Genomic DNA, 24,168 nt, shown 5'->3' with positions numbered 1-24,168 from the left:
ATACAATGTCGTTTTGCAAGATGACACACAGTGTCAATTAAGAAAGAAAAAAAGAACAGAAAACAGAAAGCCAATAAATCTGTACGAATAGCAAACAGCTTTTCCATTTCCTAATTACTATACTCAATGCTTCCGCAATCGAGGAGTTAGTGAGTCCCCGATAATATATGGCCGATTATTGCTCTACAATGTGCTGGTAGCGGATTTAGGTTAATAAGACATAATGCAAGTTGGTGTGGATTTAGGGAGAGTTCACATCACCATTGTTTTTCTGTTCTTTTGATCCATCGGAAGGACAAATAAAAGAAAGAAAAAGGACGGATCCTGTAATAAAATAAAAAAATGGATCCATGTAGGACCTTTTTTCGTCTAAAAAGATCTCCGACAAAAATGGATCAAACAGATGCCAAATGTGCAGAACTGATGCACAGGATCGTTTTTTTTTCTTCTGACGGATCAGAAGAATGAAAAGATAATTGTTATGTGAACTCTCCCTTACTTTACCAAACAAGGAGGAATATTCTTCACCTCTGGGATCTTTAGAAAGGAGGGTGCATCCAACATATACGGCCGCCCTCCATTCATTTCTATGGGAGTGCCAAAAATAGCTGAGCGGTGCGCTTGGCTACTTTCAGCAGATAGATGAAGGGTTGGTCGGCACTCCTGGTCCATGTGGTGGTGCTCAGTGGTAAATATCTCAGGCTATTTTCAGCAGTCCCAGTGAAATGAAGGAGAAATGCAAAGCCAACTCTCCATTCAATTTTATGGGGCTGACGGAAATCTCCAAACCAGAGCTCCGCTATTTTCGGCAGTCTCATACAAATGAATGGAGGCCGGCCATGTATGCGCTGTGCGTCCTCTATCACTTTGCAGGCTCCGTTCTAAAGACATTGGGGGCATATCCTAGCGCTATGCCTCCAATGTCTGAGGTGAGACAACCTCTTTAAGGGTAATTTTCCTACTCTAATCCTAAGGAGATGTGTTTTTACGCCTATTGTAACCAGTCTTGTCACTGCCCTCCACTCTGATCATAAAATGGGAGTTTGAAATAAGTTATCCCATTTGGTGTGATAAAGGATTTTAAATCCCAATATTAAATCCCATAAAATAAAAAGATTCCTTTGTATTTTGTCGAAAGAACATTTAAGAAACCCATCATCGGTTTGTGAAGTACAGGAGAGACCACAGATTAGCACGTTGCAAGGCCTGTCCGTCTAAAATACCTCCAGAAATTCTGGCGTGTGACTCCATCAGATGTACTATGAGGAACTAGAAAGGATTCCGAGGTGGGCGACCAGATTATTACAATGGGATGGAAGGTTTCTCTTATACGAGAGGCTTAAAAATTGGGTTTGTTCAGTTTAGAAAAAGACCATGACGATAGAGCCTGCAGCCAGTCAGGCGGTCATGTGCGCAGTATGATGGCATGATAAGTAGTGGTGAAACAATATTTATTCCACAGGTTGTCTGAAAACTAGAATTTAGTTAAAGTCTGATAAACCCCTTTAGAGCTGGAGTCTTATAGTCTCTAGTATGGCTCTTCACAAGACGTATGTTAGTCGAAAGCCCACGCAGCCAGCAGCTGGGATTATCTAGCTCTAGCGTTATACCCTACTACCCCATATCAAAAAGAAACTGACGCACAAAGCACACTACAAAGAATTTTGCTATATTTGGTTACGTCCCGCACCACTCCCTTAAATATGAAACATCACAAGAACGAAGATAATAGTGGAACACAGAAACACCACCCAGTGAGGAACAGTCGTTGCTTCTCCAGTAGCACCACATATCACAATGAAGTTCAAAATACCTTCCCAGTAGCATCAGTTGCCAAAAGGCAGCACAAAATCCCCCACCCTACCCCCACAGCAGCATCAAACAAATACCACAGTGAACACAAAATAGCTCCCCCGCTGTCAGCAGCATTGTCCTCTTCTCACCCCTCCCTCACTGGCAGCAGCATTGCCCTAGTCTCACTCCTTCCATAGTGGCACCAACACTTTCCCCATTTCTTATCCCTCCCAGACTGACATAACAAAGAAGGATGCAGAAGACCTCTCTAGTTTCTTAGCTCCTTGGCTGTTCTGGCCTCTAAAATGACACTGGAATTCTAACTAAGTGAAGGACCTGTGGTCATGTGACCATGATGTCATGACAGGTCTTATACCAATTTGAACAAGGAAAACTGCACTGATAACGCAGGGCTGGAATTATCAGTGCATTTTCCAGTGCCACCAATAGACTGACCCACCAGCAGTTCACTCATAAAACCCAGCATTTTTATACCCCTTGGATGACTGAGACCTACAAACTTTCAATATAATGCCCTGCTTTTAAATCAGCACAGATTCATACAGCCTACATAAGTCAAACATTTTCATCACTTTATTACCAAGCAAGGGGTGTGGAAGGTACACTCACTTCACTGAAAGGACTGGGCATTGCAGAGTCCACACTGATAAACGAGTCATCTCCATCTGCCGATAGATTGGAGTTATCGGCTGAGGGCACAAATGGAATAACCAAGTTAATACCATCCTTCTTTTTCTTTCCATCAGTGTCATCTTCTTTTTTCTTCTATAATTGGAGAAATGAATAAAAATGGTCAGCAATATATCCCAAAGAAATGACAAAACAACACTAACGAGTGGTTACATTGAGGAGAAGAGTGAAACTACTGTGCGCTTTCTTCTCCAGTTTATATACTGACAATACTTCAGGCATTTCAATGGGCTACTAAGATAAATTCATCTTAAGCAAGTTGTCAAAAAACAAAACAAAATTAGGGGGGAAATAACCTTTTCTGCATATTTTTCCCTCTTTCTCCTGCGCTCTTTCACTTTGTTTGTCTCTTCTTGCTGTCTCTTCTCCTCTTGTCTTTGGCGTACTACAAAAAAGATCATATAATCAAACCGTTATGTTCCATTTTGGAAATGTAATACTTAGGACATGTTGACACCTAGTTCAGGGGGTGCGGGGCTCAAATACAGGGACAGAAACAAAATATAAGCCATATAGGTGTCTGCACAGGGAGAACATTCACAAGACATTGTCATTATTATCCACAGGACATCAGATTAAGTGTGCTGCACAATGTCCATAATGAGGAGCAATGTTCTAATGTCAACCAAAATCTCAGTTTAAAGGGAACCTGTCACTATGAAAATGTGAAATAATCTACAGGCAGTGTCTTATAGAGCGGGAGGAGCTGAGAAGATTGATATATAGTTACATGGGAAAAGATTCAGTATAACGTGTATTTTATTCATTTAAATTCCTGCTCATTATGGGCTTTGAAGTCAAGGAGATGGTCCTATAAGTGATTGACAACCATCTCTGTATGTATAACCATAGAGGGAAGGCTGTCAGTCACCAATAGGATCATCTCCTCATATAGGGAAGGCTGTCAGTCACTGATAGGACTGTCTCCTCATAGAGAGAAGGCTGTCAATTACTGATAGCCTTCCCTCTATGAGGAGGAGGTCCTATCAGTGACTGACAGCCTTCCCTCTATGAGGAGGAGGTCATATCAGTGACTGACAGCCTTCCCTCTATGAGGAGGGTCATATCAGTGACTGACAGCCTTCCCTCTATGAGGAGGAGGTCCTATCAGTGACTGACAGCCTTCCCTCTATGAGGAGGAGGTCCTATCAGTGATTGACAGACTTCCCTCTATGAGGAGGAGGTCCTATCAGTGACTGACAGCCTTCCCTCTATGAGGAGGAGGTCCTATCAGTGACTGACAGCCTTCCCTCTATGAGGAGGATGTCCTATCAGTGACTGACAGCCTTCCCTCTATGAGGAGGAGGTCCTATCAGTGACTGACAGCCTTCCCTCTATGAGGAGGAGGTCCTATCAGTGACTGACAGCCTTCCCTCTATGAGGAGGAGGTCCCATCAGTGACTGGCAGCCTTCCCTCTATGAGGAGGTGGTCTTATCAGTGACTGACAGCCTTCCCTCTATGAGGAGGAGGTCCTATCAGTGACTGACAGCCTTCCCTCTATGAGGAGGTGGTCCTATCCTCATAGAGGGAAGGCTGTCAGTCATTGATAAGACCTCCTCCTCATAGAGGGAAGGCTGTCAGTCACTGATGGGACCTCCTCCTCATAGAGGGAAGGCTGTCAGTCACTGATAGGACCTCCTCATAGAGGGAAGGCTGTCAGTCACTAATAGTACCACCTCCTCATAGAGGGAAGGCTGTCAGTCACTGATAGGACCTCCTCCTCATAGAGGGAAGGCTGTCAGTCACTGATAGGACCACCTCCTCATAGAGGGAAGGCCGTCAGTCACTGATGGGACCTCCTCCTCATAGAGGGAAGGCTGTCAATCACTGATAGGACCACCTGCTCATAGAGGGAAGGCTGTCGGTCACTGATAGGACCTCCTCCTCATAGAGGGAAGGCTGTCGGTCACTGATAGGACCTCCTCCTCAGAGAGGGAAGGCTGTCGGTCACTGATAGGACCTACTCCTCAGAGAGGGAAGGCTGTCGGTCACTGATGGAACCTCCTCCTCATAGAGGGAAGGCTGTCAGTCACTGATAAGACCTCCTCCTCATAGAGGGAAGGCTGTCAGTCACTGATACGACCTCCTCCTCATAGAGGGAAGGCTGTCAGTCACTGATAGGACCTCCTCCTCATAGAGGGAAGGCTGTCAGTCACTGATAGGACCGCCTCCTCATAGAGGGAAGGCTGTCAGATACTGATAGGACCTCCTCCTCATAGAGGGAAGGCCGTCAGTCACTGATAGGATCTCCTCCTCATAGAGGGAAGGCTGTCAGTCACTGATAGGACCTCCTCCTCATAGAGGGAATGCTGTCAGTCACTGATAGGACCTCCTCCTCATAGAGGGAAGGCTGTCAGTCACTGATAGGACCTCCTCCTCATAGAGGGAAGGCTGTCAGTCACTGATAGGACCTCCTCCTCATAGAGGGAAGGCTGTCAGTCACTGATATGACCTCCTCCTCATAGAGGGAAGGCTGTCAGTCACTGATATGACCTCCTCCTCATAGAGGGAAGGCTGTCAGTCACTGATAGGACCACCTCCTCATAGAGGGAAGGCTGTCAGTCACTGATAGGACCTCCTCCTCATAGAGGGAAGGCTGTCAGTCACTGATAGGACCTCCTCCTCATAGAGGGAAGGCTGTCAGTCACTGATAGGACCTCCTCCTCATAGAGGGAAGGCTGTCAGTCACTGATAGGACCTCCTCCTCATAGAGGGAAGGCTGTCAGTCACCGATAGGACCTCCTCCTCATAGAGAGAAGGCTGTCAGTCACTGATAGGACCTCCTCCTCATAGAGGGAAGGCTGTCAGTCACTGATAGGACCTCCTCCTCATAGAGGGAAGGCTGTCAGTCACTGATAGGACCTCCTCCTCATAGAGGGAAGGCTGTCAGTCACTAATAGGACCGTCTCCTTCACTTCAAAGCCAGAATGAGAAGGTGTGTAAATGGATAAATTGTAAGTTATACTGAATATTTTCCCATGAAACTATGGCTCTATTACATGCTGCCTGCAGCTCAGACACCATGTTCAACGCGACACGTTCCCTTTATAGCATTACAGCATATTAAAAATGCCTATTGATATTTACAATCCAATGTATCCTGTGAGGACATGACACATATGTACTTCCATCATATGTGCTATCAATACCTTAAAAAACCTTGTGGCTCTCTGCGGTTTCACAGGAAATCAAGAGGTGTGAACATGGAGATGAGGATGTACAGTACTATACCGCCAGTAAAATGTTTTCATTATCATTTTAAAGAGTACTGTATTATTTTACGTCTTACAGTGATGGGGGGTGACCAATGCACTTTGGACTAAATAACATTACAACCCAGTACAACGTGTAAAAAACAATGAGGTTTGTGTTTTTATATTAAGTTTTCATTGTCATCAAGAACTTTTTACCCATTTTAAGTACATGAACTGTGATGATTTTATAATGTAGCATCAGGAGGAGCATGGATCCTTCTCCATTTCTGATAGTTTGATACGTTATATCTATGTAATGCAGATCCACAAAACATGGATACTGGACATGTGCGTTCTGCATTTTGTAAAACGGAATGTCCGTCCCCTAATAGAATAGTCCTATCCTTGTCCATGAGGCGGACAAGAATAGGACAAGTTCTATATTTTTGCGGGAGCCAAGGAACAGACGCACGCATGCAGACAGCACACGATCAGCATGCGGATAAAAAATACGTTTATGTCCATGAGCCAGGATAGTCGCTGTAAGTTCACCATTGAAGGGTACGTATCCTTAGATATAACTCTGGACATGTCACCAAAGATTTGAAAGGTGGAGGTACAGGTGCTAAGACCACCACTGAGGAAGAAGGGCTCAGCTGAGTGCGGTGTCCCTTTGGTTCTGTCCAGCTCTGCTTGGCTTTCCTTGGAGAAAAGGCTCATAGAAAATCTTTAGGGGGACAGTTTATTTTGTACTTGTTTCGATAAATCTCCCCCATTTGAGTCGGTCCACCACATGTCCAGCTTTACATTTTAGTAATCACTAGGTGTTCAGATTCAAAGACCCCTACCGATCACTAAAATAAAGGGGCCAAACCAATCAAAGCATCTGCTCATTCATTATCAAATGAAAGCTACAATTTAAAGAGAATCTGGCAGCAGGATCAACCCTTAAACCAAGCGTAAAGCCTGGTAGGGCTTATCTTGCTGACAAAATGCATACATTTGTTATGCTGGCCTGTAGTGGTGTTATGAAGAAAACTAGGCTTCATTACCCCGAGGGAAGAACCCTTGCCTCTTAGTACACATTACCTCCTCCACTCTGCAGCTCTGGCCATTCCTCTATTTCTTTGACCAGGCACCAGCAGCATTCACTCACTTGGCCCTGTAATTCTGTGCCTGCACCATAAACTTCAGCTTCTGTGAATCCTAGCTTGACGCAGCACATGTACTGCGCATGTGTTGATGCTTAAAGGGGTTGCCCATTTTTTTTTTAGATTGATGGCCTGTCCTCAGGATAGGTCATACATTTCAGATGGGTGGGGGGCCAACTCCCGTTACCCCTGCCCATCAGCTATTTGAAGAGAAAGCAGCACTCGTACAAGCACCATCTTCTCTTCATGGTTCACCTATTTTCCATCGCAATTACATCTAAACTGTCCCATTCACTTCATTGAGGTGGCTCCTTCCTATTCAAGGAATCATGCTCCGATGCTCCCGCTTGCACTGAATCTCACTATGGGGTCTCACTATGAGTATGCTAGGTGGAGACTTCCGTCTAGCAGTGATCCCAAAAGTGGTCTTTAGCGCTGCCCTAACCTATCCTGATGTCACCGGGATCACTGCTAGGCGGAAGTCTCCGCCTAGCAATGAGAATGTAAAAAAGAACAGCCCTTGCCCTGTGCGATTCAGCAAAAGGCAAGCGGGGGCATGAGAGCGAGATATGCTCCGATGCTCCACTCATTCACGCTGAACGAGTGAAGAAGGGGTTATGTCCGGGTTCACCTCTGAACCTTGACAGCCTCTTTAAGTACTAATTTTCATGAGAAATTCCAGTGATTTTTCGCCATAACGCCACAACAAATCAGCATAACAAAAGCATGATTTTGGGTCAGCAGTATCAACTCTACCATGCATTATGAAAATATTGTATAGTGGGCACTCAATATCTGCAGCTACACATTAGGTACAACACATTTATTATATAACTTTAAACAGTTCTATAAAATCACATAAGAATTAATTGCAGTTTTAAGAATTATTTGCAGTTTTAAGAATGACAATTATATTCAATAAATAAAATTCATATCATATATTGTAAATCAAATATTCTCCATAAAATCTCCTAAAAGTTCCTTTAAAATATCTTCACACTAATTGATAATGTGTGATCGATATAATGTAGTTCTTCTGGTGCCGATATTATAAGCACTCAATGTGTTGTGTCCATATTATTCACAAGTTTAAAAGTCTCATCCGCTATCGCTATACGCGTTTCGGGGTTACGTACCCCTTCATCAGTAGCTACTGATGAAGGGGCACGTAACCCCCGAAACGCGTATAGCCATAGCGGATGAGATCCCCACACTAAGAAGATACTGTACAGCACCTCAACTAAAGGCATTATTGCGAAAAAGTTATATGGAATATCTGTGAGAGCATTTGTTCGTATAGAGGTTGGTACCGCCTCCGGAACAGAGCACAGATCACGTGGAATTCCTCAAGGCTCCGATCACGTGAGATACCATCAACACGTGGGACGCTGAACAGAAACCGGAAGAACTCCACCGAGCAATGCGGTAACAGTTACCAGGACAAGCCGCAGACCTGCATACGTTATCGGGCAGAAGAAGAGGGGTGAGTGACCTGGCTTGTAGTGGGACGCCATTACAGTCAGAAACAGAAAAAGACCGGACTACAAGCAGTGAGTACGATTAACATACTGCATTGAACAAACCCCTGATCTACCAACATCACCCTGATAATATGTATCTGAGACTTTTAAACTTGTGAATAATATGGACACAACACATTGAGTGCTTATAATATCGGCACCAGAAGAACTACATTATATCGATCACACATTATCAATTAGTGTGAAGATATTTTAAAGGAACTTTTAGGAGATTTTATGGAGAATATTTGATTTACAATATATGATATGAATTTTATTTATTAAATATAATTGTCATTCTTAAAACTGCAATTAATTCTTATGTGATTTTATAGAACTGTTTAAAGTTATATAATAAATGTGTTGTACCTAATGTGTAGCTGCAGATATTGAGTGCCCACTATACAATATTTTCCTAATTACTCCATTGTGGTTGGGGTGAACCACACCTTAGTGTGAGCACCTGTTCATGGTATCAGGAGGGGTGAGCTACTATATATATATATATTTCTTTCTACCATGCATTATACCTGGATTAAAAGGTTTCATCGTGCTGATAGGTGCTCTTTAAAGAAGTTTGCCTATTCTGAGGTCATTAATAGCGATAGACTGGAAACCCCCTTTAACGTTTCAATATAAAACACACAACGGCCTCTTTATAAATGACGCAATAGCTTACATTTCTTTTCCAATTCCTCATCATCCAGAAGCAAGCCGACTACTTCTTTTGGTTTCAGCGTGTCTGGTTTAAAATTCCCTCCAGAGATGACTACTCGCTGGATCTGTAAAAGAAGACCAGACATCTTGAGAATGCAAGAAGCCAACAAATGGGCAAGATGGAAAAGACTGCGGAAGAAAAGCATGCAATATACATTGACTTTCATCTCATATGAACCATATTAAAATAATGCCGTGTGAAGTGTGCGCCACCTGATGAAGTACAAGTAGAGACGAAAAATTGAAATGGAGACGGAATTTGCATTTACCTCGCTCTTCTCTTTTGCCCTCTGAAGTATACGTTCTTCTATGGTACCCTTACAAATCAACCTGTACACCGTGACCTGTTTCGTCTGACCAAGGCGGTGAGCTCGGTCCATGGCCTGTTGATCCACAGTTGGGTTCCAGTCACTATCATAGAAAATCACCTAAAAGTGAATAATAAAAAAAAAAAAATTCCACTTTTAGGTTTGTAATGATTCCATACAATAGGGATAGTTTGTACTTCAGGGTTATGTGTAATTGCAGCTTAAAGGAAAACGGTCACCAGTTTTATGGTGTCCGAACTAAGGGCAACATAAATAAGTGACTGATTCTCTTAGGACAATGCTGGGTCACTTTCTTTAACCCCTTCAGGACCGGGCTCATTTTCACCTTAAGGACCAGGCCATTTTTTGGAAATCTGACCAGTGTCACTTTAAGTGCTAATAACTTTAAAACGCTTTGACTTATCCAGGCCATTCTGAGATTGTTTTTTCGTCACATATTGTACTTCATGACACTGGTAAAATGAAGTCAAAAAAATTTTTTTTTTTGCACAAAAAAATACCTAATTTACCAAAAATTTGGAAAAATTTCCAAATTTCAAAGTTTCAGTTTCTCTACTTCTGTAATACATAGTAATACCCCCAAAAATTGTGATGACTTTACATTCCCCATATGTCTACTTCATGTGTGAATTGTTTTGGGAATGATATTTTATTTTTTGGGGATGTTATAAGGTTTAGAAGTTTAGAAGCAAATCTTGAAATTTTTCCGAAATTTACAAAAACTCAATTTTTAGGGACCAGTTCAGGTCTGAAGTCACTTTGCGAGGCTTACATAATAGAAACCACCCAAAAATGACCCCATCTAAGAAACTACACCCCTCAAGGTATTCAAAACTGATTTTGCATACATTGTTAACCCTTTAGGTGTTGCACAAGAGTTATTGGCAAATGGGGAGGAAATTTGAGAATTTCATTTTTTTGTCTAATTTTTCATTTTAACCCATTTTTTCCACTAACAAAGCAAGGGTTAACAGCCAAACAAGACTGTATCTTTATTGCCCTGACTCTGCCGTTTACAGAAACACCCAATATGTGGCCGTAAACTACTGTACGGCCACACAGCGGGGCGTAGAGTGAAAGGTGCGCCGTTTGGTTTTTGGAAGGCTGATTTTTATGGACTGGTTTATTTACACCATGTCCCATTTGAAGCCCCCCCTGATGCACCCCTAGAGTAGAAACTCCCTAAAAGTGACCCCATCTAAGAAACTACACCCCTCAAGGTATTTAAAACTGATTTTACATACGTCATTAACCCTTTAGGTGTTGCACAAGAGTTATTGGCAAATGGAGATGAAATTTGAGAATTTCATTTTTTTGCCTAATTTTCAATTTTAACCCATTTTTTCCACTAACAAAGCAAGGGTTAACAGCCAAATAAGACTGTATCTTTATTGCCCTGACTCTGATGTTCACAGAAACACCCCATATGTGGCCGTAAACTACTGTATGGCCACACAGCGGGGCGTAGAGTGAAAGGTGCGCCGTTTGGTTTCTGGAGGGCTAATTTTGCTGGACTGTTTTTTTTACACCATGTCCCATTTGAAGCCCCCCTGATGCACCCCTAGAGTAGAAACTCCATAAAAGTGACCCCATCTAAGAAACTACACCCCTCAAGGTATTCAAAACTGATTTTACAAACTTTGTTAACCCTTTAGGTGTTGCACAAGATTTAATGGAAAATAGAGACACAATTTCAAAATTTCACATTTTTGGCAGATTTTCCATTTTAATATTTTTTTTCCAGTTACAAAGCAAGGGTTAACAGCCAAACAAAACTCATTATTTATGGCCCTGATTCTGTAGTTTACAGAAGCACCCCATATGTGGTCGTAAACCGCTGTACGGGCACACGGCAGGGCGCAGAAGGAAAGGAATGCCATACGGTTTTTGGAAGGCAGGTTTTGCTGGACTGTTTTTTTTGACACCATGTCCCATTTGAAGACCCCCTGATGCACCCCTAGAGTAGAAACTCCATAAAAGTGACGCCATCTAAGAAACTACACCCCTCAAAGTATTCAAAACTGATTTTACAAACGTTGTTAACCCTTTAGGTGTTCCACAAGAATAAATGGAAAATAGAGATTAAATTTCAAAATTTCACTTTTTCGGCAGATTTTCCATTTTAATATTTTTTTTCCAGTAACAAAGCAAGGGTTAACAGCCAAACAAAACTCTTTATTTATGGCCCTGATTCTGTAGTTTACAGAAACACCCCATATGTGGTCTTAAACTGCTGTACGGCCACACGGCAGGGCGCAGAAGGAAAGGAACACCATATGGTTTCTGGAAGGCAGATTTTGCTGGATTGTTTTTAGACACCATGTCCCATTTAAAGCCCTCTGATGCACCCCTAGGTTAGAAACTCCAAAAAAGTGGCCCCATTTTGGAAACTACGGGATAAGGTGGCAGTTTTGTTGGTACTATTTTAGGGTACATATGATTTTTGGTTGCTCTATATTACACTTTTTTGTGAGGCAAAGTAACAAAAAATAGAAATTCAGAAATTTCATCTCCATTTGCCATTAACTCTTGTGGAACACTTAAAGGGTTAACAAAGTTTGTAAAATCAGTTTTGAATACCTTGAGGGGTGTAGTTTCCAAAATGGGGTCATTTTTTGGAGTTTATACTCTAGGGGTGCATCGGGGGGGCTTCAAATGGGACATGGTGTCAAAAAACCAGTCCAGCAAAAACTGCCTTCCAAAAACCATATGGCGCTCCTTTCCTTCTGCGCCCTGCCGTGTGGCCATACAGCAGTTTACGACCACATTTGGGGCATTTCTATAAACTAAAGAATCAGGGCAATAAATATTGAGTTTTGTTTGGCTGTTAACCCTTGCTTTGTTATGGGAAAAAATGAATTAAAATGGAAAATTTGCCAAAAAATAGCTGTTTTGGCACTGTTTTTATTTTTTATTATTTACAACGTTCATCTGACAGGTTAGATCATGTGCTATTTTTATAGAGCAGGTTCTTACGGACGTGACGATACCTAATATGTATACTTTTTTATTTATTTAGGTTTTACACAATAATATCATTTTTGACACAAAAAAAAAACATGTTTTAGTGTCTCCATAGTCTGAGAGCCATAGTTTTTTCAGTTTTTTGGCGATTGTCTCAGGTTGGGTATCATTTTTGCGGGATGAGATGACGGTTAGATTGGTACTATTTTGGGGTGCACATGACTTTTTGATCGCTTGCTATTACACTTTTTGTGATGTAAGGTAACAAAAAAATAGCTTTTTTGACACCGTTTTTTTTTTTTTTTTTTTTTTTTTTACAGTGTTCACCTGAGGGGTTAGGTCATGTGGTATTTTTATAGATCAGGTTCTTACGGACATGGCAATACCTAATATGTCTACCTTTTTATAATTTATCAGGGTTTTACACAATAATATTTTTGAAACAAAAAAAAAAATCATGTTTTAGTATCTCCATAGTCTGAGACCCATAGTTTTTTTATTTTTTGGGCCATGTAAGGGCTTATTTTTTGCGGGATGAGGTGACGGTTTGATTGGTACTTTTTTGGCGTACATGCAACTTTTTTGATCACTTTTATTACCTTTTTTGGGAAGTAAGGTGGGCAAAATTTCAATTTCCTCATAGTTTTTATTTTTTTATTTTTATGGCGTTCACCGTGCGGGGAAAGTAACATGACCGTTTTATAGATCAGGTCGTTACGGACGCGGCGATACCTAATATGTGTAGTGTATTTTATTTTTTTTATTTTTATTCAGTGATAAATGTGTTTTTTTTGAAACTTTACTTTTTTTACTTTTTTTTTACTTTTTTTTTGACCCAGACCCACTTGGTTCTTGAAGATCTAGTGGGTCTGATGTCTGTATAATACAGTACAGAACAATATATATTGTACTGTACTGTATTTTACTTACACTGAACAGATCTATGCCTTTTAGCATAGATCTGTTCAGCACCATGGACAGCAGGACGCCTGAGAGGTGTCCTGTTGCCATGGGAACCTTCCCCGTCTGCTCAGTACTGGTCAGAACTGCGCAGACGGGGAAGGGTAAGTACAGGGCTGAGGGGGGCTCTCTGGGGGCTCTCTCCCTCTCCCATCGGGGGGCTGCAAAGGCACAGCAGCCCCCCGATGGGAGAGGGAGGGAGCTCCCTGCGCTGTTAACCTTTTCCATACAGCGGTCCGTACGGACCGCTGTATGGAAAGGGTTAAACGGCTGACATCGCATCGCAGATGTCAGCCGTTTATACCAGGGTGCCAGCAATGTGCTGGCACCCGGGTATCCCCACTAGACACCAACGATCATTGAAGGGGAGGCGGGCTGGGGATCGCGATCCCGCCTGCCGCACCGCCCGCCTCCCGCACCGCCTGCGACACCCCCCCTGCACCACCCGCCCACATAACATCATTCAGGGGTGCAGGGGGGGTGAAACATCTTTATTTTGGGCATACTAAAGTTTCTGATCCCCGCGGTCAGGGACCGCGGGGATCAGTAACCGCAGAAAGCGCTACAAACCGCAGATCTGAATTGACCTGCGGTTTGCAGCGATCGCCGACATGGGGGGGTCACAGGACCCCCCTCGGCATTGACCTAAGGTGCCCGGCTGTGTGTGACAGCCGGGATCTCAGCGCTGTCACCATGTCTGCAGACATGGTGACAGTTTATGCCATGACGTGTATACTCATCATGGCGCGCTAAGTAGCAGTGCGCCATGACGACTATACTCGTCATAGGTGGGGAATATTTTCACACTTTCTCCTTCTCTGATCGCTTCCCTGACAGGAATTGGGGCGATCAGAGAAGGAGAAGCACATAGTCCCTCCCTAATCCCCCCTTACCTGCCCCGATGCGCTGCGATTGGTCCCTCTGCAGTAATGGAGCAATCACAGCGATCGCGGGCGGGTCAGAGCTCCAATACAGCTCCTGCCGGCTTCTCTGGTTGCCTAGCAACCCCAGCACGCCGGCTTCACTGAAGCTTCAGCGCTTCGCTCCCTGCGCTGACAGTGAAAGCCGATCAAGTACATGCACGTGGGGATGCGGTGAGGCACCACATTCCCCCACGTACATGTACGTGATGTTGCGTGAAGGGGTTAATTGACCCAGTCAATCTGACAACATCTTGTATTGAAAAGCTCCAGCTGATAATGATGAGTCCTGAATATTCATGAGCTCCTGACTCTTCCCACCCACCTGCTGCTGATTGACAGTTTTTTTCCATATGAATCAGCAGCAGGTGGGCAGGGGAGTGGCTATAGCTCTGAATAAAAAAAACGCTGGACTCACTGACATCACGCTGGACTCAAATCAGCTCATTAGCATGCGGCATGTGGCATCTTTGTGTGTATATTATGAGGTAACCATCTGTCACACCAGTAAGTGAATACATCTAAGGCACTTAGTTAGATTATAATCAAATATCCACATGACAGGTTCCCTTTAAGTCCTACAAACTGGTTCTTACTGTGACAGGCTGGAAATCTGCTGTTACTGCTATGAAATACAAGCTTATGCCTGGAGGTTTGTACATTTATGTTCCCCACTTGTGTATGCAAGCTCAGTAGCACAGATATTAGCAACTGAGTAATGGGCCATTTGCTTACAGTTTGGAAATGTCCGTGACTAACTAAATGTTCTTTCCGTCATTTAAAACCTGATGCCTAATCTGTTTTTATTTTCTGACTATAGATTTTTTTTAAATTCTATTTCCTGAACATGGTTATGGGGGCGGCCATCTTAAAGCATTTAACCCCTTCCCGACCAGCACCATAATAGTACGGCGCTGGCCGGGCGGGTGCCATACCCGCGGGTGGCCGCCTGCTTCTTCTAGCAAACACCCGCAGCTCATGTCCGCAACCAGCAGTAATGCCGATCGCTGACATTTAACCCCTCAGATGCCGTGGTCAATCCGGACTACGGCTTCTGAGCGTGTGAAACATCGGAAGCGCGCGCTTCGGGTGATGCTCTGGCTCCCCCGTGTGGCGATCGGAGGAGCCGGAGTGTGTATGCAGCAGCCCCTGCCTTTGTGCATGACAGGCGGCTGCTGCATATAGTATTTCCTATGGAGCCCTTGTCTGTAATAGGGCTCCATAAGAAACTAGTAAAATCATCATAGACTCCAATGCAAGTGCATTGGAGTCTATGATAATAGCAATCAGATGATGGGAACTATAAAAAAGTAAAAAAAAATTCTAATTACACCCCCTAGAATGGTATCAATTAAATGTTCAGATCGCCCCACAAAAAATGAGCCCCCATACAGCTCCGTACACATAATTACAAAAAAGTTATAGGGGTCAAAATATGGTGACAAAAAATAAAACTGATTTCTTCCCACTTTGAAAAAATTTTTTTATCACAATCAAAACGCAAGAAAATCTATACATATAAGGTATCGCCGGATTCGTACTGACCTGTAGAATAAAAGTAACTGGTCAGTTTCATCGCATATCGAACGTTGCAAATAATAATAAATTTTTTTTTTAACTCTGGTGGAATTGCTTTTTTTTGTTTTGCAATTTCATCCCATTTGGAATTTTTTCCCTGCTTCCCACTACACCATATGCAATATTAAATGGTGGCGTTGGAAAGTACAACTTGTCCCACAAAAAACAAGCCCTCATATGGCTATGTGAACAGACAAATAAAAAAAGGTATGGCTCTGGGAAGGCAAGGAGCGCAAAACGAAAACGGGTTAAGGAATCGCTTTACGGCAGCCCCATGGCCCATAGACACAAATCTACAATCAGAATATAAAAATATACTCGAAAAAAGGAGGTGTGTTGCTATCTGGTTTTAACTGGCAGATAACATTTTTGGTAACACATTTCCTTTAAATGACCTCTGCACAGGTCACACAGCATGCCTAGAAAACCCTCCCATAGAAGTCAATGAGATGCCCCTCCTGACTCCTGTCTGGGCCCCATGTGGCTGCTCTCAAAAAACAGGAAGGCTTGATATATTTTAGGCCTACTGTGAAAATTGCATGATTCTGGGATTATTTTTAAATACGAGAGCAGAGCCTTCAAGTGTAATGGCAACGCCCCCGTTGCTCCTAGAGGCTCATTTGAATATATTAAATCATCATCTTTTTTCTCAGTAATGCGGGCACATATGAACATAGGACCACCACAGATGTCTTCAGCTGCCAAGCGCACATGTAACAGGTCAGCCAGTGTCATAGGGACAAAACTGCTGACAGATGCCCTTTAACAGAAAAAACTTGATTCAAACAATAGGTCATTTTCTGATGACAAACAGAATTCTGAACATTCTAGGTTCTATTATCAAATCTTAAATGTCTTACCGTATCAGCCGCAGTGAGATTAATACCTAGGCCCCCTGCTCTGGTACTCAACAGGAACACAAATATGTCCGTCCTAATGGAAGGAAAAAGCACACTTATACTAGTGGACAACTTTTACCTTTCAAAATACAAGTGCTTAGAAAATATGCAAAAAAATTGGAAATGAATCAACCATGTCACATTTATAATAAGAGTGATGGTTTGTGGACAAAATTCGTACAGTTAGGCAAATGTCTAAAATATGTGTGGTACAAACCTAACCTAATTAAACACAGCTCAGAATGGACAGTGTAAAAATCCCATTCACCCTAATGGATCTGTATTAGAGTGACAATCCCAGGTTCTAGCCCCCTAAGGGGGCTAATAAACAGTAAAAAAAAAAAAAAAAAAAAAAAAAAAAAAGTTTAAAAAAAATAATTGTACATATAAAAAAATATAAAAAAAATAAAAAATAAACATATTAGGCATCGCCACATCCAAAAATATCTGAACTATTAAAATATTTTTAAAAATTTCCTGTAACAAAAAAAAAAATATGTAAAAAAACATGATTCGTCATTTTTAGGTCATCCTGTTCCCCCCAACAAATGAAATAACAGTGATAAAAAAGTCGTACATACTACAAAAATGGTACCAACAAAAACTGCAGTTGATTACGCAAAAAACAAGAACTCTCCCAGCTCTGTCGACCAAAATATTACAAGCTATGGCTGTCAGAATATGGCGAGGCAATCAAAATAAAAACTATACAAGTCTGGTATTGCCGCAATCGTATTGACCCATGGAATAAGGACGTCATGTCATTTTTACTGCACAGTGAATGCAGTGATGTCAAAAACCCATTGGCGGCATTGTGTTTTGTTTTTTTCTCACAAATAATTTTTTTCCTGTTGTCCAATACAAGACCTGGCAAATTAAATGGCGGCATTAAAAAAATGCATCTTGTCCTGAAAATACAAAACCCTCATACGGCTAAGTGAACCGAAAAATAAAAAGGTTATGGCTATTGGAAAATAGGGAGTGAAAATAAAAAATGTAAAACTGAAAATCGGCTCGGTGAGGGAGGTGGTATCAGTGTGTGCACATACGTAGCTTGCTGTTCTACCCAGTTTCTGTAGCTCCCATATGTATATGTAACTTCAGCCATTCCTGGACATAGCATATGATGTGAGCAAAATAATATCTGAGCTGGAAATACCCCATCAACATATGCAAATATACATACAGTACAGACCAAAAGTTTGGACACACCTTCTCATTCAAAGAGTTTTCTTTATTTTCATGACTATGATGACATCAAAACTATGAATTAACACATGTGGAATTATATACATAACAAACAAGTGTGAAACAACAGAAAATATGTCATATTCTAGGTTCTTCAAAGTAGCCACCTTTTGCTTTGATTACTGCTTTGCACACTCTTGGCATTCTCTTGATGAGCTTCAAGAGGTAGTCCCCTGAAATGGTCTTCCAACAGTCTTGAAGGAGTTCCCAGAGATGCTTAGCACTTGTTGGCCCTTTTGCCTTCACTCTGCGGTCCAGCTCACCCCAAACCATCTCGATTGGGTTCAGGTCCGGTGACTGTGGAGGCCAGGTCATCTGGCGCAGCACCCCATCACTCTCCTTCATGGTCAAATAGCCCTCGCTTTTAAAGTTTTCCCAATTTTTCGGCTGACTGACTGACCTTCATTTCTTAAAGTAATGATGGCCACTCGTTTTTCTTTACTTAGCTGCTTTTTTCTTGCCATAATACAAATTCTAACAGTCTATTCAGTAGGACTATCAGCTGTGTATACACCTGACTTCTCCTCAACGCAACTGATGGTCCCAACCCCATTTATAAGGCAAGAAATCCCACTTATTAAACCTGACAGGGCACACCTGTGAAGTGAAAACCATTTCAGGGGACTACCTCTTGAAGCTCATCAAGAGAATGCCAAGAGTGTGCAAAGCAGTAATCAAAGCAAAAGGTGGCTACTTTGAAGAACCTAGAATATGACATATTTTCAGTTGTTTCACACTTGTTTGTTATGTATATAATTCCACATGTGTTAATTCATAGTTTTGATGCCTTCAGTGTGAATCTACAATTTTCATAGTCATGAAAATAAAGAAAACTCTTTAAATGAGAAGGTGTGTCCAAACTTTTGGTCTGTACTGTATATGTAAGACACATACTAAATATTCCCCGGCCTAAATGTGCTCCCAAACACTTACCTGCTCTGAAAGTCAGCCACCATGTCCCGTCTTTCAGAAATCTTGGAAGACCCGTCTAATCGCATGTAGGTGTGTTTTCTGTAGACCATATATTCCTATGAAGAGATAATCGCAACACTTGCATTTACTGTTCCACGTATTTCACACAAATTTTTTTCCTTTGCACCAGGATATTTTCCCAGCTTAAAGGGAATCTGTCACCCTTATTTTGGACGATTATCTACAGCAATACATGCACAGTACTGAAGATAAGGGGGGAGATTTATCAGAATTGGTGTAAAGGAAAGCTGTCTCAGTTGGCCATAGGAACCAATCAGATTCCACCGTTCATTTTTCAAAGCTCCTCTGCAAAATGAAAGGTGAAATCTTATTGGTTGCTATGGGCAACTAAGCTAGTTTTCCTGTACACCATTCTGATAAATCTCCCCCAAGGAGTCCAGATTAATATTTTTTATTTTCCTACTGCCAGCACTGAAATACACTGTCAGGACTGCCGTGCTGTCCTAACATAATGGAGAGGACTCGTGTGCGCAGGCATGGCAGTCCTGACAAGGTATTTTAACGCAACTCTTTGTTCTTACAGCCAGCAAACAGAGTACAGTAGGAAAAGAGAAAGTAGTGTCTGGACTCTATATCTGCAGTACTACTAGTAACATATGGGGGAGATTTATCAAACTGGTGTAAAGTAGAGCTGGCTTAGCTGCCGATAGCAACCAATCAGATTCCACCTTTCATTTTCCAAAGGAGCTCTGAAAAACGAGAGGTGGAATCTGATTGGTTGCTATGGGCAACTAAGACAGTTCTACTTTACACCAGTTTGATAAATCTCCCCCATAGTTTGTAAGGCTGCCAAAAAAAGACATCTGTCCATCCAGTTCGGCCTGTTATCCTGCAAGTTGATCCAGAAGAAGGCCAAAAAAAACTCCCTGAATCAACGAACCCTTTTCCAGACATCTAATCACTATAATCTGCAATATTATTATACTCCAGAAACACATCCAGGCCCCTCTTGAACTCGTAATTAATTCACCATCACCACCAACCCGGGCAGAGAGTTCCATAGTGATTAGTAAAGTGGCAGGACTACGTTCTCATCACGGCATCTATGCCCCTTTTGATGTAAACCATTATCTTATTGGCCTTGGCAGCAGCTGCCTGACACTGGTTTTTACAGCTTAGTTTGCCGTCCACAAAAATTACTAAGTCCTTTTCCTTGTCGGTGTTACCATTTAGTATGTACGGGTGACTTGCAGTTTTTCTTCCCATGCCCAATAATGAACCCTGAGGTACCCCACTAGTGACCCAATCTGAGTGTGTACCGTTAATAACCACCCTCTGTTTTCTATCCCTCAGCCAGTTACTTACCCACTTACAGACGTTTCCCCCAGTCCGAGCATTCTCATTTTATATACTAAGCTTTCATGTGGTACAATGTCAAATGCTTTGGAGAAGATATAAGACATCCATTGACAGTAATACTTATGTATTACTGCAGATAATGGTCAAAAGTCGGGGTGACAGTTTCATGTTAAATGCGAAATAAGGCACACGATAGCCGATCTCTCTTGCTTTAGTAATATCAATTGCATTATACACTGACGAGAAAAAGGGTAACAATGTTTAGAACTTTTGACTTTCAGGCTTTATATCTCACCATCCACTACAGCTTTCAACGTGAGACTACCATCATTTTATAGACAACCATCTCGGCTATCTCATACATAAATTGAACAAGCAACTATTCAGCATATGATTAGTTATGCAGATTATTGTCATGTAACTGCATTGTTACTGTTTTGCCCTTAAAATTCTACATTTTTATTATTTTGTTAGTATTTTGCAAATCCACCTTTGGCTTTCAGCACTGCCTGAATCCTTCTGGGCATGGTCTCAATCAGATTCAAGCATTTCTCGACCGAAATCTGTTCCCAGGTATCTTCCACACGTTTCCAATATTGGTGCATACTGGTCGACTCACTTGGGTAGAAATACAGCTTTTTCTTCAACTCTACCCGCAAGTGTTCGATTGGGTTGAGGTCTGGGGACTCTGGGTGCTGCTCTACTTCATTGTCATTGAACCATTTCTTCACCAATCTCAATGTATGCTTCGGGTCATTGCCCTGCTGGAACATTATGTCGTCCTTTTCATACCCATAGTACTCGAGTGTATGAAGTAACCAGTCTTGTAGGATACTCACATATAGCTCAACATTGAGACCACCATCGATCCTGGTCAAGTATTCAATGCCTTTGGCTGTGACACAACCCCATATCATCAGGCTTCCTCCATCGAACTTGACAGTTCCTTCAATTTCTCGATCTGTTAGCCCCCTTTTCCCTTGTTTCTTTCAGACCCATTTACACCCATCAGAGCCCAGTCTATTGATGTTCGTCTCATCGCTCCAAACCACCCTTTCCAATCTCGACTGTCCACTGTTCGTACTTTTTGGAAAACTGGAGCCAACACTTCTTATTATAATTTTGAAGTTGAGGCTTCTTCACCTTTTTTCGGGCAACCATTCCAGACCTGTGTAACGCATGTTACACGGTGTTTGCATGGACATCTGTGATCTCACTATTACGAAGCATATGAGCCACCCCCACTGCCGTGTTTGTCGCGCCAGAACTGATAGACCTTGTGATGAGCCGACTTGATGACTCCGATCTTTTGCCTTGACGTCTACCTCTTGGCTTTACAATGGATGGACGGAGTTCATTTTGTATTCTTCCAACTGTCATGGAGCTCATATGATGCAGTTTGGCAATTTTCTTGGCTGAGATACCGCTATCGATGAGGTGGATGATGCGGTTTCTCTTTTCTTGGGAAATCTTCTTCATGGCTGCTCCTGGATTCCACCCAGTGACCTTTCACTTGGGAATCAACCTAATAACACACTGAGCCATTAGGGAATGAGAGAACTGGTTGTAGTATGTAGTATAGAAGAAGAAAAAGATTGGTCCACCACCAGGAGCAAAACCGTAACAATGCAGTTACATGACAAGAATAGTTGTAAGTTCAATTTATGTATGAGATAGCCAAGATGGTTGTCTATAAAATGATGGTAGTCTTACGTTCGAAGCTGTAGTGGATGGTGAGATATGGAGCCTGAAAGTCAAAAGTTCTAAACATTGTTACCCTTTTCCTCGTCAGTGTAAATATACACATAACTGAGATTTCAATAGATTATTAACCCCTAATCTATTGGTATTATAGCATATCTGTAGAAAATGCCATAACTTTGTCATCCGTGAGCAGTGATGGCCAGTTCGCAATGTTCGCCAACGAACACATGCGGGCTGCCATCTTAACTCACAAGTCCGGCGATGCACAGGTAAGCCCTGAAACAAATGCGGTTACCGGAAGCAGGCAGTTCCGAGAACAGCCGCCAGGGGCCTTCATCGGGCCAGTTCTCGGAACTGCCTGCTCCCGCTGAATTAAAATCACTTTAATTCTACAACTTTGCAAAGGTATATATTAAATATATATATACAGTACAGACCAAAAGTTTGGACACACCTTCTCATTCAAAGAGTTTTCTTTATTTTCATGACTATGAAGGCATCAAAACTATGAATTAACACATGTGGAAGTATATACATAACAAACAAGTGTGAAACAACTGAAAATATGTCATATTCTAGGTTCTTCAAAGTAGCCACCTTTTGCTTTGATTACTGCTTTGCACACTCTTGGCCTTCTCTTGATGAGCTTCAAGAGGTAGTCCCCTGAAATGGTCTTCCAACAGTCTTGAAGGAGTTCCCAGAGATGCTTAGCACTTGTTGGCCCTTTTGCCTTCACTCTGCGGTCCAGCTCACCCCAAACCATCTCGATTGGGTTCAGGTCCGGTGACTGTGGAGGCCAGGTCATCTGGCGCAGCACCCCATCACTCTCCTTCATGGTTAAATAGCCCTTACTTTCAAAGTTTTCCCAATTTTTCGGCTGACTAACTGACCATTTCTTAAAGTAATGATGGCCACTCGTTTTTCTTTACTTAGCTGCTTTTTTCTTGCCATAATACAAATTCTAACAGTCTATTCAGTAGGACTATCAGCTGTGTATCCACCTGACTTCTCCTCAACGCAACTGATGGTCCCAACCCCATTTATAAGGCAAGAAATCCCACTTATTAAACCTGACAGGGCACACCTGTGAAGTGAAAACCATTTCAGGGGACTACCTCTTGAAGCTCATCAAGAGAATGCCAAGAGTGTGCAAAGCAGTAATCAAAGCAAAAGGTGGCTACTTTGAAGAACCTAGAATATGACATATTTTCAGTTGTTTCACACTTGTTTGTTATGTATATAATTCCACATGTGTTAATTCATAGTTTTGATGCCTTCATAGTCATGAAAATAAAGAAAACTCTTTGAATGAGAAGGTGTGTCCAAACTTTGTCTGTACTGTATATATATATATATATATATATATATATATATATATATAAATTTTTTCTTCCTCCCAAGACAGTATATTACCTCCAGCAAATCTATCATCCGCGTCATCTGAGAGTAAATTAGGACCCTGTGTCCTTGTGACTTTAGACGTGTAAGTAACATGTCCAGTGCATACAGCTTTCCACTGTCAGTGATGAGGCTCTCCTTGTCTGTAGAGAACACAATTTAACATATTACAGACCAATCAAGAAACGCTTTATCAATATTCAAGTTTCAAATGTCACAGTGTGTACTGTAAATGACAATATTCTAAAGCTAAATCACAAAAAAACTGACTAATTAAACCAATAACCTCCCCTATAGTTTCCAGTTCACCTTTCCTGCATGGACATGCTCTGAAAATGCTTGGAGTACGCTGTAAAAAATGAAAATAGTGCCAGAACAGCCATTTTTTTTGTCACCTCATAAAATGGTTAATTTCGAGTGAACAAAAATAACCATGTACCCCAAAAAGGACCCAATGAAAACGACCCCTCATTTTGCAAAAACGAGCCTTCACACAATGGCGACACAAAAACATGATATATATTTTTTTAAACATTTGCTATTGCTGTATCCATAATGACCTACTCTATATAAATATTACATGATCAGGTCAGGAGAACACATTTAAAAAAAAAAAAACAGCCATTTCTTGGTTACTTCGCCTCACAAAAAGCATCAAAAGCATCAAGCGATCAAAAAGTCATATGTACCCAAAAATGGTACTAATGAAAATGTCACCTCATCCCGCAAAAAAGAGCCTTCACACAAGACCATCGCCATTAAATAAATAAAAAAATATGGCTTTCAGA

The 24,168-nt window shown here is 41.8% G+C and overlaps 1 protein-coding gene across 2 annotated transcripts in view; it reads right to left on the bottom strand.

Annotated features, from left to right (window-relative positions):
* Positions 1-24,168, bottom strand: part of INO80 (INO80 complex ATPase subunit) — a 125,705-nt gene that overhangs the window by 9,715 nt on the left and 91,822 nt on the right. For both annotated transcript variants that reach the window (XM_040411848.1, XM_040411849.1), the window contains exons 27-33: positions 23,396-23,523; positions 18,920-19,014; positions 16,700-16,772; positions 9,358-9,516; positions 9,051-9,153; positions 2,802-2,890; positions 2,425-2,580 (exon numbers count right to left, since the gene is read on the bottom strand). In XM_040411848.1, the coding sequence (XP_040267782.1) occupies positions 2,425-2,580; positions 2,802-2,890; positions 9,051-9,153; positions 9,358-9,516; positions 16,700-16,772; positions 18,920-19,014; positions 23,396-23,523 (803 nt within the window). The remainder of the gene's footprint in view (positions 1-2,424; positions 2,581-2,801; positions 2,891-9,050; positions 9,154-9,357; positions 9,517-16,699; positions 16,773-18,919; positions 19,015-23,395; positions 23,524-24,168) is intronic.

This window comes from Bufo bufo, chromosome 11 (assembly GCF_905171765.1).
Source record: "Bufo bufo chromosome 11, aBufBuf1.1, whole genome shotgun sequence".
NCBI lineage: Eukaryota > Metazoa > Chordata > Amphibia > Anura > Bufonidae > Bufo > Bufo bufo.
The sequence above is the reverse complement of the archived record's forward strand: the minus strand, read 5'-3'. Positions and strand labels throughout refer to the sequence as shown.